General features: G+C 40.8%; 1 protein-coding gene and 1 long non-coding RNA gene across 9 annotated transcripts in view; one reads left to right on the top strand and one right to left on the bottom strand.

The window, feature by feature from the left end:
• LOC142087238 (uncharacterized) overlaps window positions 1-1,550 on the bottom strand; it is a 41,237-nt gene extending 39,687 nt beyond the window's left edge. For all 5 annotated transcript variants that reach the window (XR_012675386.1, XR_012675390.1, XR_012675388.1 and 2 more), the window contains exons 1-2: window positions 1,361-1,550; window positions 910-974 (exon numbers count right to left, since the gene is read on the bottom strand). This is a non-coding gene — a long non-coding RNA (uncharacterized LOC142087238). The remainder of the gene's footprint in view (window positions 1-909; window positions 975-1,360) is intronic.
• On the top strand, window positions 1,411-11,218 carry LOC142087236 (borealin-2-like). 4 transcript variants are annotated; one of them, XM_075161249.1, is made up of 11 exons: window positions 1,411-1,540; window positions 2,131-2,259; window positions 3,268-3,314; window positions 3,656-3,716; window positions 4,356-4,423; window positions 5,209-5,276; window positions 6,621-6,719; window positions 7,781-7,913; window positions 8,181-8,267; window positions 10,948-10,976; window positions 11,069-11,218. In XM_075161249.1, the coding sequence occupies exons 1-11, from the start codon at window positions 1,411-1,413 to the stop codon at window positions 11,073-11,075; spliced, it is 858 nt and encodes a 285-aa protein (XP_075017350.1). In that variant the 3' UTR covers window positions 11,076-11,218. The 4 variants fall into 4 exon arrangements, with proteins under 4 accessions (XP_075017350.1, XP_075017349.1, XP_075017348.1 ...); XM_075161248.1 differs by lacking the exons at window positions 10,948-10,976; window positions 11,069-11,218 and adding an exon at window positions 9,067-9,224 and having other exon boundaries at window positions 3,274-3,314; XM_075161247.1 differs by lacking the exons at window positions 10,948-10,976; window positions 11,069-11,218 and adding an exon at window positions 9,067-9,224.
• Window positions 11,219-11,842: the final 624 nt, after the last annotated feature.

Genomic DNA, 11,842 nt, shown 5'->3' with positions numbered 1-11,842 from the left:
GTGACACTTCAAAATGACTTTACTGGTGTTTGTTTGGTAATTCAAAAGAAAATGAAGTTTAGGGAAAGGGAAGGTAGTCCTGCTTCCCTAAACATATATGCATATGCCAGCGCCACTGAAAAAAAAGCAAAAGCAGGCTATTTTCTTCTTTGTATCAGGATTTGAGTGTTTTCTGGAGCAGAAACATTTACCTGGGTTTTTTTGGGAGTAGGTTGTTTGTTTTACAAACAAGAACATGGTCTGATATAAAATGGTTATATTATGAATTGTCAGTCAGATTTTTTACAGCTTTTTTTGAGTGACATAGGCTGTCCCATCTGGATCAGTAGATAAGGATACTGTGCCGGATGCATATGATACAGAAAAAGCCACTAATTTCAGAGAGCTTGCAACATCAACTACATACACTGTGTGAAAACCACTAGTGTTTTAAAACTTTATCTAATCCTTTTTACACAGTTCCTTGGTCAATAAAGAACACAGGTTTGATCATTTGTACAAAACCCAAGATACTCATACCTCTGGTGTGATTTTTTATTTGCATGCATGTAAGATAATGTTTCTGCAAGGAATTCTACTTTTAAGCATATGGCTTTGAATGTTTTTATACATTCAGTACTACGTGTAGTCATGCCTTTCTAATGCTCCACATTATTACATGTTTATTAAATACTCTCTTCACCTGATTAGAATTTACACAACCTGTAACCATTTGCATCAGGCAGAACAGGTTATTCGCTTTGCTAGCTCTGAAGCACTGCGCTCTGAGCAGCAGTAAAATAGCTAAAACCAAACCTCAGCCCTGAAGTAGGGTCCCTCCTATACAGTAGAAGGGCTTCCCAGCACAACCTCTGCCGGCCCCAGGCCCCGGGCCTGCCTCCCACACCTCCGGCGCCGGTTACTACTCACCCCCGGGATGAAAGGGGTCATCTGCCCTACCGCAGCTCCTCATGTGCCGAGGTCAGCAGCGGCCGCTTCAAAGCAATTAACAAAAAAGCACAATTAATTTTGTTCCACCAGGACAAAGCGCGCCTGCGCGTGGATACACGTGAGCCTGCCCGGCTCCTGTCAGGACGCGAGGGGCCCGGCTTTGCGCCTGTCCGGCCGTGCCCAAGCCCCTCCCGAGAGGGGGGACCCCAGGATCCACCGCTCCCCCGCGCCCCCTTCTCAGAGGAGAGGCCGAGGACCCTCGCCCCGACCCGGCAGCTCCCGCCCCGCAGACCGGGCTCTCCCGGGACGCCCCGTCCCCTGACACCCGCAGCCCCTCACAGGGGGCCGGGGCCGCCCGCTCCCGCCGCGCCGGAGGGTGTGTCCGCCCGGGCCCAGGGGAGGAGGCGGAGGGAGAAGCCCCCGCTCTTACAAAAGCTTCCCGGTCGACGAGCGGCGCGTTTGTCCCGCGGGGTGGCAGCCATGCCCCTGAGGAAGCCCGCGGGCAAGCGGCGCAGCACCGACTCGGGCGTGGAGCCCGATCGCGGGGCCCTCTGCCAGGAGAAGAAGGATCAGCGCATCGCGCTCTTCATCAGAGACTTCGACCAGCAGGGTAGGGCCGGGGGGCGGCGGCGAGGGCCTCGGGGCTGCCCCGCGCCCCTGGCGGGCGCCGCGTTCGCAGGTGCGCTAGCGGGCCCCGTGGTGGTGCCGGTGGCGCCCGCCTGCCTGCGCGTCTCCGCCCGGCGCGGGGGGAACAGCCGCTCCCGGCGAGGAGAGCCTCCGGGCCCGGAGCCGGGGCGAGGCGAGGGGCTTGGGCACGGCCGGCTCCGGGGCGCCGCCGCTCCGCGGGGGGCGCCCTGGCGGCCGCCGGGGCCTGCGCAGCCTGGGGGCGAGCGGGCCGCAGCGCCCGGCACCTCCTGCGGCAGCCCAGCGGGCTCCCCCAGCCCCGCGGCGGCGCCGTGGCCCCCGGCCCGCTCCTCCCGCCTCGCTGCGGGTCCGAGGCGCGGCTCTCGTAGCTGCCTGCCCGCACCGTGTTCCTCGTCAGCCTAAGGGTGTCTGACGGGGACTTTCAGGCGCTCTGACTGACAAGTCAGCTTGCCCCGGGTAAAACATTATTTTAACTCTTTTTTAATGCAGTCTACCAGTGCTTATACTTGGAAATATGTAACGCATATGGCAATAAAACCCTGTTTTGTTTTAAAGCCAAGGAAAACATCCAGGAGATGAAGAAAAAGCTTGATTCGCTTTTGCGAACAGCTGAGAAGGCATTTACAGTGGAACTGCTGAAGATGCCAGTTGCCATCAGGAAAATGAAAAGAAGAGACTTGCTTAGTAAGTGTGCATGGTCTTACATTTGTGAGGGATGCAAACTTCATTACAGCATGATGTACCCTTGACAAATGTGAGAAAACCTGTAAGCTTGGTGACTTTTATGAAAAAGTTTGCATTGTCTGCTGAATATTTTAAGCTAATCGGCAGTGGTATTGCACTGCCGATGCTCAGTAAGTGCACTTGTTCAAGTAGACTGACCTGTGTAACACAGGGTATAGAATTAGTAGGTAACAGTGTATAAAATCTGGAGCCTGCTTTTATGTGTGCTCTTAAGCCATCTTATTTAAAGCTTGAAGAGACAAGGAATAATTACAAGTCTAGTATTTTCTATGTGTAAAAACTTACGCACTTCTTTCCATCTGAATCTCTTCATCCTAGCCACAGAGATTATTTTGTCTTTCTGTTAATCTGAAGTCTTTTACTACCGAGCCTTTCTCATCTCGTCATTTACCTGTGATGATAAGCGAACAAGTTTAATTTTAACCTCACATTTATGCAGCAGTGTAAACTGTGGTGTACAGCCAGCATCAGATGTATATTCTGGTGAGAACTGATGTTTTTGGAATCTACCTTGCAGCTGGAAATTGCAGGGGCCGCACAAAGATCAAACCTAAGACTCTTGAAGAACTTGAGTTTTCTGTAAGCCTTTGAGTATGTATTTCAATGTCTTTCTTGAACACTTCTGCCTAAAAGCATTAGCTTTCAGCAGTACAATGTATGGGGGTTTTTCTTCTTTGAATTCAAGTTACATACTGCTTGACTACGCTTAGTATCCTTTCAAAGATTAAACATACTGAAATGGCCTAAGATTTTCATTGTTGTTTTGTAGGAGTGACTATTCTACAAGACTTGAATCTTGTTCAAATGCAACATACATGCTAGCTAAGGTTAACTATTTAAGCAACTGTAATCCTGAATTACTTGTTCAGCTTCATAGCCCATGAGATAAGAACCTGCAGATAATAATTATGCAAGTAATAGTACATAAACAAGTTATACTTTCTTGAGTTACAGATTTGCGAGGAGGGGAGGAAGCGGCTCTTGCTGCTGCAGTGGTAAGCGTGCGTTTTCAAATTGTATCACAGCTTACAGAGTAGAAGTCTTTTCTCCCTGCTGTAAACGTTTCAGACAAATTATTTTCTTTGGCTGGCTGTTTAAATAGAAGATGATATGAAAAGGCTAGACAGCCAGCCATGATGCAGTTATGAACATTGCCTAAAGCTTTAAGGTCATCTGCAGGCGGAAATCCAGATGTTTCTGAAAAAATAAACTGGTGTTTAGCCAATCCCACTTCTGTCACTCCCACCTTTTAATTCACTGCCTTTTGTAGGATAATATGCATTTACTGGGCAAAATCTGTTGACTTTCCCTTGTCGAATACACATTTTTTTTTTAGACTGACTGTGCTCTAGAAGACATACCAAATCCAAAACTGGTGAGGACCAACAGCAAAAAAGGCAAGTCAATCCATTAATATATAGCTTGGTTCTTAAATTTTCTTTTTTTATTGGTTGGAACTGAGCATTTGTAAAGTGAATGTTAAGCCTGACGGATACAAGAACTAGAAGTATAACGTACAGGTCCCCCCAGCATTCAGTGTGGAGGATCATGAGCTATGCTACTGTTGAGGTACTTTAAAAGATAAGAGTTCCTGCCCTTTGGGTTTATCACTGAAAATGGTGAGAAGAGACAGATTGAAATGACTTTACAGTACAGCAGAAGAGCTAGGAAAGTCACCCCTATTTTCTCACAGGTTCCCCTTTGACCTCCTGCCCACTGAGGTTTGTAACGAAAATACCATTTCTTTTCATACTCCAAAATATGCAATAAGAAGGACACTATCACTGAAATGTAACTCTATTTTATCTGGGGGTTGAAGGGTTATCTAGTGTCTTTTAACTGTCCCATGTGTCACAGTGTCTGTGACGAACACACGTAGTTTGCTTTGAACTCTGTCCCAGGCGAATGACCACTGGACAGCAGAACTGATACGTGGCTGTCAGAGGGTAAATAGGCTTCAAACAAATGAGTTTGAAGTGGTGTTTTGTGCTCTTCATGAGATTTTTATTTTCCTTGTCTTTCTAATATATTTCTAGTTAAGGTAACTACAATTGTTGAATACGAAGATGCCAAGCATATTTCTGCAAAGAAAATATCTAAAAAAGTAAGTTTATTCAGAACAAACAACATAAGGGTTTAATCAATTCTGACCTGCTATGAACCTGGCTAGACCCATGACCGGGCAGGCCAGTGGCCTGCTGTTTGTTTGAAAAATCAGTTGTTTTAAATTCAACGTATTTTAAGTTAAGCAAGGCTAAATGGTATAGTAAATTAATTTCATAATGAAATATGGTATCTGCACTTCTGGTAACCCATTCACACAGACTTGCAAATACTGGCGTAGTCATTCTCGCCAATAAGTCTTGATGGTTTGAGGACCATTTTTTGTTGAAACTTTTTTTTTAAAAAACTCAACTTCATGTTTTAATACATGCTTTTCTATATTTGAATGGCTTGTGCATTCTTGTCCACTTTATCTCTAAACCAAAGAGCACAGGTGTATTAATTTTACCACGTCAGTCCATCTGTGCAATGCAGTGCCTCATACTGAAGTATGTAGCAAGATGACAACAAAGACAAAAAGATTATATGCAGAGTTACAGGCATTAATTATAAGAGGGCTTACAAGTTGGAAGGGTGTTTATTAGAAAGGTGGTTGGTTGTACAGAACTTCAGTATGAACAAATACATTTTGGCATTATGAAACTCTTGTTTTGGAATGCGTATTTGCCATTTTAGGTATATGTAGAACTATATAAAAGGCAGCACTATAGGGCTTAACTGTTCTTTATCAACAGGGAATTCTTACAGTATTGTTCCCTGGAAATATCTATCATTTGCCTTAAAATGCCACTTCTTTTAACTGCAGTCTTACGTATACAATTTCAGGTTTCCAAAACCAAGTCGTTGGTTTCATTGGCCTCTGGTTTAAATAGCAAACTGAACCCTCTTTCTAGGTAAGACTGACCTTTGATAGCTTATTTAACTTGCCTGAACTTGTGAATGTGAATAAAACTCTTTTCAGATAAAGTAGCTGAGATTTGAGACCAATAGGAATGCATCTGATAAAGAGGTCTTTCATAACCTGAATCAGATGCATTGTAGTGATGTGAACCCTGAACAAAAAAGCACCTCTAGCTGATGAAGGGATGTAGTTGTCTCTCTTACTGAATGGTGCACAGTTCTGAATCTATGTAATCAGTATCGATTTCCAAACAATACTTAATGGAAGAAAGCGCATAAGGGAAACATCTTTGTTGCTCTGTTAGGACTAATTAATTGTTCTGTAATAATTTTGCCCTCATACACAGCTGAAAGGGAGGTGTCATTAGCAGGAAAATACACACTTGCAAAAACACCTTTGAGCTAGTTACAGTCGTGATGGACCAAATTCAAGTCTCACTATAAGATCCAATGAATTAAAAAATTGGTCGATATCTGCATGAAAATATTTGAGAAGCGCCCGCTACACCTACAGCTCCAGTGTGAATACTTGTACCCCCTGGCACTTATTTTGATACATTCAAATTGTCTTCAGAGAAGTGCAATTTAAATAATGTATCAGTGTTTAATGTGCCTAAAAGAAATTTAAAAAAATCTTAGCCAGGTTTAATTACTTTCTTGAATTGGGATTATAGAATTTTTGGCTCAACAAAATCAAACTAGAGAAGGCTGCTTTGCCTGGGGAAGTCTAACTTTTAAGTCTTTGAAGGTTGCTTTTATTCAAGTACGCTAACACTGGGCCAAAAACACATGCCCTTACAATATCTCCAAAATGTGTGTGGGAAAAGGGAGACGAGGAAAGAGTGAGGTAAACGTCTGTCATCAAGATTTCTGTGAACCGAGTTAAAATCCAAAACTGGAAAAAAATTGTTCTCTGGATTCAGGTCAACCACACAGGACAAATACCCTGAGAAGTAATTTAGAAAAATTAATTCCTGCTGAAAAAGAAACTTCCCAAGAAACTTTTTGCACACTCAAATAGAAAGCTGTGGATGCTCCCTTAATCATACCCAACTCAGGTATTGCAGCCCTCTGTTATCTACTAACATAAATTATCCTTTCATTCCCCTATGGTGTTAGGTCCCATTATATCACTTCTACCTCCGGAGGGCTTCTTCACATGTATATACACTAGATTTCTGTCATGGAGCACTTCAACATTCTCTAATTCACCAGCTGTCTATCTTCATCCTAGCTAAAACTCTACAGTAGATGAGGAGGAAAGAAAAATTAAAAAAAAACAATCAACAAAACCAATAATCACTTTTTTCTATTTTCTTTTTTTTTTTTTTTTTTAGTTCTGTTCACTCTTCTGCAAATGTGACTGGGGCGGTTAAGTCTCTTGCTTCTGATTACAGTGCCACAAATTTCAAAGCCATGCCAAAGGTATCTAAAAGGTAAGGGTTTTTCATCTTGTTCTTAATAAATAATTCTGTTAAATACCAAGACACTATATATCTACATTAATATCAATCTAGATCTAATAGATCTTGATGAACTGCCACTAAATTTGGTAGCAGGGATGTAAACCAGTCACACCTCCTACTTTGATTGTGGGTGTTAACTTATGTTCTCATGGAGGTACAGGATTTGATGTTGTAACTAAGCCAGTTTAAAAAAAACAGGTTTAGAGTATAATTTACAGCTTAAACTAATTCTCAGACCCCAAGCTTGATTAAAATGTCACCAATACTGCTGTGTTTTTAAAAAAAAAAAAACAAAACAAAACAACAAACCTCCAAAGAACCCCAACCAAATAAATTGACAATCAGTTCTTTGCATATTGAACAGTTATTATCATTCTCCCTACACTACAGAGTTTGGTTTTGGCAGAAATCATCAGCTGAAGTGAGGGGTGGAAAAACTTAAAAACTTAGTAACTTTCAATGGGTCATAAAACCAGCAAGTGGCTTAGTTTCACCTTGGCCTGCTATAAATTTCAGAGATTTGTTTCCATGCAGAAGATACCCAAACCTTGTATTTTTGAAGTGCAATAAGAACAATTGTATAATGAAAGAAGCTTAGGAATTTTGTATGGCGTAAGGCATGCCCTGTATCTCTGGGAGCTAGCAGCTTTGGTATTTCTTGGTATCTTCCTCTGTAGTAGACAGATACAGCACACATCTTATCTGAAGCTCTCTTTCCAAAACTAAAAGCATTCACTGTTGATACTGGAGAGTGGATATTCTTGTTACTGAGTGGTCCAAATGTCAGCTTGCTCACTGGCCTGTAAGACAGGCTTAGAAGGTTACTGCAGTGTTTTAGGGTCATAAAATGCTACCTAGTGGTGCCAGTAAATGCTGCTGATAGTTGGATTTCCTGTAGTCCTCTGGCAGAAGTTTAAACATGACTGCCTTTCCATTACATATGTTTGCTGCTACTAGCATTTGCTTCATGTTTGAAAATTTCCTGCAGAGCATAGGAAGCTAACCTCAGTAACATTTTTATTGTATTCTAGTGCTGGACTACAACAGACTGTCTCAAGAACTGTACCTACCAGTGGAAGAGTTCAAGGCATGTTACTAAGAAGTAAATCAGTACCCCAAGATAAAACTGTTCCATTTGTAAACATTCCCCTGGCTGATGGACAGGTATCAAACCTTGTTTTGTTGTTTTTTGTTTGTTGGGTTTTTTTTTAAAAAAAAAAAATTTCATCTTGCAGTAGTTGATAAACTGTGAATAGTCTGATAGTGACAGCTCTTGCTATCCCTAAATGAGTTGCTGCTAAACACAAGGAAAAATGGTTACTGAAGTTCTACAGTGCAGCAGGGAAGCACACGATTTTCAGAAAAGCTGGCCATGCAAATAAAAACTTTCAGAATCGTTTTTACCTTAAAACTGTTTCTCTTCATGTTTAGACACTCTGTACAGCTGGTGGAGACCTCCATAATATTGATGTGCAACTACTGAATCAAGATACAGTACAGCATATTCATAACTTAGTGGTAAGCTTAAACTAGTAGGCTTACATGTAAATATTCAGACACCTAGTCTCAGGTTTTCATGTGAGATACTGTCATGAATACAAATTCTAAGTGCTTTAACTCTTCTGAGGTTAAGCCTAAATTGGTCGGCATAAATTGAAGGGAGGAACAGGGAGGGGAGAACTGCTGCCCACAGATAATGTGTAAAATGCACTTAAGTAAGCACGTGCAGTTTGGTAATTGCCTGGGGGACAACAGAAGCATAAACTTCCTTCTGGATTGCTCTGGAGTCTCTCCTAGCATGTGAGCAGACTGCCATTCTCTATCTCATATTCACAGAGGCTTACAAAGCTACAACTAAGTTTCAGTTCTTGTTGTAATCTCTCTATTATTCTATGGCCCTTGCTGAGTAAGAACTGTTACTTCTCTGCTGCAATTGAATAGTAACTTGTCTTGCCTTTGGTTCAGGGAAGTAAATTGTTTTGAAGCAGAATGAAGTTGAACAGAACTCTGTAGGACATTAGTGCCTGACTTCTGAAGATGAGGGTACCTGGGCTTTTGGATGAAGTAATGTGCAGCACTAGAAATCTATCTAGACATAAGAAATATTAATCAGTTTACAGTCTGGCGGGTATTTAGACTTCAGTGCAGCTATATGAGTTAAGCTAAAGTTTTGTATTGTACAACATGGACCTGCCTCTATAGGTAGAGAATGGGGGAGTGCTTGCTCACTGCTTGCTTTAGCAATAATAGACTTTTCTCTTTCTTCTTCCAAGTTCTGTTGGGTAGCTTGAACTAAAATGAATTTTTCCCCCCTTAGAGTGAGCTGACTGTACTGTGTGGAAAGGCAACAGCTAAACCGAGTTAATGGAACTGTCTTGTGACTACAGAATATTCATGACAGCTCTTGCTTGCTGCCTCTGCAGTGTTTAGAGAATGTCTATAATGTCTTAATAAAGCTGTATACTGCCCAGTAAATGTTTTTATATAAAAGCTTACAATGTAATGTGTATTATTAAATTCCAGTTATCTCTGTGAAGGATACAGAAGTAGAAGAAAATAATTCTACTTTCCCAACTTCTCTATAAAAGGCTTAGTTAACATCTAACCTCAGTTCACAGCAAAATGAACAGTAATAGGTTGTATGTAGGAACTAAGTTTTAACTCTGATATTCTAAATAGGACACACTGTTTTTTTACATAACTATTCATAAGTATAGAGCTCTTCAGGGTCATTCTTCCATGCATACCACAAGCAGAACATAGTGTTGGTTTACTGCTCATGTTTAGTCTTCCCAGTACCAGTCTCCTTGAATCTAACTCTGAAATTAAGCTGAAGTGCAAGTTTCTAAATTCTTGAATAGCATTTTTAAGGCCTGTAATTTAAATTCTGTGGTGACATATATGAATCTGACATAGGAATAAAACTTATTTCCAGTCTTGTGCTGTGACATGACAGTAATGTGCAAGATGACAGGTAGTATCCTGGACTTACGGTGATTTGTGGTGTCAACCCAATTTTTCTAGTACTTACGTACTTTCGAGTAACTTGTAGGAAAGGCTTTTAACATCCTTCCAGGTAAAGATGCCAGTCCAGCAGTCACTCTGCTGTGGATGCTCTTGTATTTTCAGAACTTGAGGATATACTTGGCTTTTACTCTGCCAGTGGTGATTTCAATTGAAGTGTTTTCATTGTGGTAAAGGATGGTATGAAAGACTCCTACACTCTTTAAACTTATACATTAGTTTAAGAATGAAATCTAGATTAGTTTTTCTTCTGTTCAGCTTTCGCCCATTGCTTCACTTAAGGAAACAAAGGTCACAAGTTTCAAATAAAGGGGAAAAAAAAAAAAAGAAACAACCTTTCCAAGGCATGGGAGGCAAAACTGGTAAAGAACATGAAGTTAAAACACTATCAAACCTAGATTAAAACTATGCTCTCACTGGGTAACCAGAAAATACAGGGATAAACCTCTCATTCAGATTATACATGAAGTTTACATGTATATTATTATTCATGAATAGTTAGTTCTGTAACTCAGTAGTTCAATCTGAATTAACATCCATTTTCCCTTACATTGATAAGAGCATCACATCAGTGTGGTATCAGCTTTTGATTATTGCAGGCGAATGGACATTTCAACATGAATGATTTAACTATTCACTCCCATACTACACTAAGGTAACCAAAATTGCATTGCAGTACTGAAACCTGCAGGTTTTTGAATTTTTGGAAAAGGTACAGTGTTAGGCATGCTTTACAAGACGGGCCAACACAGCTTTGTTGTGGGTCTCACTTGGGGTTTAGGTATGGTGGTAGTCATATTACAAAAACAGCTGCTAGTGTTACAAGTATTTTCTGAGTTGCAATTTAGAGATTAGCTTTTTTGTGACTAAAAGGCTACTACCAAGAGCCCTGACCAAAGGGCAAATTCAGAGGATGTATGCTGTAATGAAGCACAAGGACTCTTCAGTCAACTGAAGTCATTCTTATGAATTGCCACCAACCTAGGAAGCCTCCAGAACTCCCATTTTTAAATACAATGTTCCTTTTAAATTTGGTAAGAGGGGCATACAATTAAATGCCCCACACCTCCTTTACAGTGATTGTTTGAACTTCATATTTGCATCAGCCTAAGGCTATAGTGGAAGGTTATGGGTTAATAACTAAAATCCAATTTTCCTATTATATCCTATTTAGAGGGCTGAGAAATTGCTGCATTCTAACAGGTAAGTCTTTGACATGTTTCATTTTTTCAAACAGCAGTAATTTTTCTTCCACTGATTACTTTTAACTTCTTTGCAAACCTATTTTTCAAAAGAACATAGCCTCATCTTTTATGTGAGCAAGAACCACACCACTGCCAGTATCTTATGAATAAAATATTCACTGTCAACACCTTGGCAAATTAAATGCACTGAAGAGGACAGGTAAGACTTTCTGAGAGTCAACTTTAGGTCAGTTTTAGTCACTGTATATGCAGAAATAAATATGTCACAAAATACGCCTGACAAGACTTCCTGAGTTTTTTTCTTTCAGCTTCTTGAGGCCAATATTAAAGATACTAAAAAAAAGAAGTGTCAACTAAAAAAATGGTTCTAATAGTTCTGGTGATCACATTTTCTTCCTCCCCCAACATACAGAATACTCATTTGTTTATAGTACCACCTTCTAACATAAATACTTAAGTTGCAGCTGTTTATTACTGAGAACACTCAAGTAATGTTTATTTGATTGTTCATAGGACAGTCACACTGGCCCAGTTAAGGCATTAATAGCTATGTTAAGCATTAAACTTCATCAGTAAACTTTTAAAGCATTAGTAACTGTAGTATTATATTACTTGCAACTTAAATATTGAAAGCAAGACAGTATAGATTGTGAATTTATGTGAAGTTTTTCTACACTACAGCTTTGTGAAGGGATACCCTCTTAGTAGAGGGGGAGATACATATAATAAGGGCAACTCTGAAAAAGTCACCACTCATTGAAAGATGCTGCTGTCAGGAGCCTAAATTAATGCAATCTCAGGACTGAAACAGAACGAGACTAACTCACACTACACACAGCAATCAACTTCCCCTCCACCCCTTCA

This window comes from Calonectris borealis, chromosome 12 (genome assembly GCF_964195595.1).
Source record: "Calonectris borealis chromosome 12, bCalBor7.hap1.2, whole genome shotgun sequence".
In the NCBI taxonomy this organism is placed as follows: Eukaryota; Metazoa; Chordata; class Aves; order Procellariiformes; family Procellariidae; genus Calonectris; species Calonectris borealis.
Note: the sequence above shows the minus strand (reverse complement) of the source record. Positions and strands in the feature narration are given on the sequence as shown.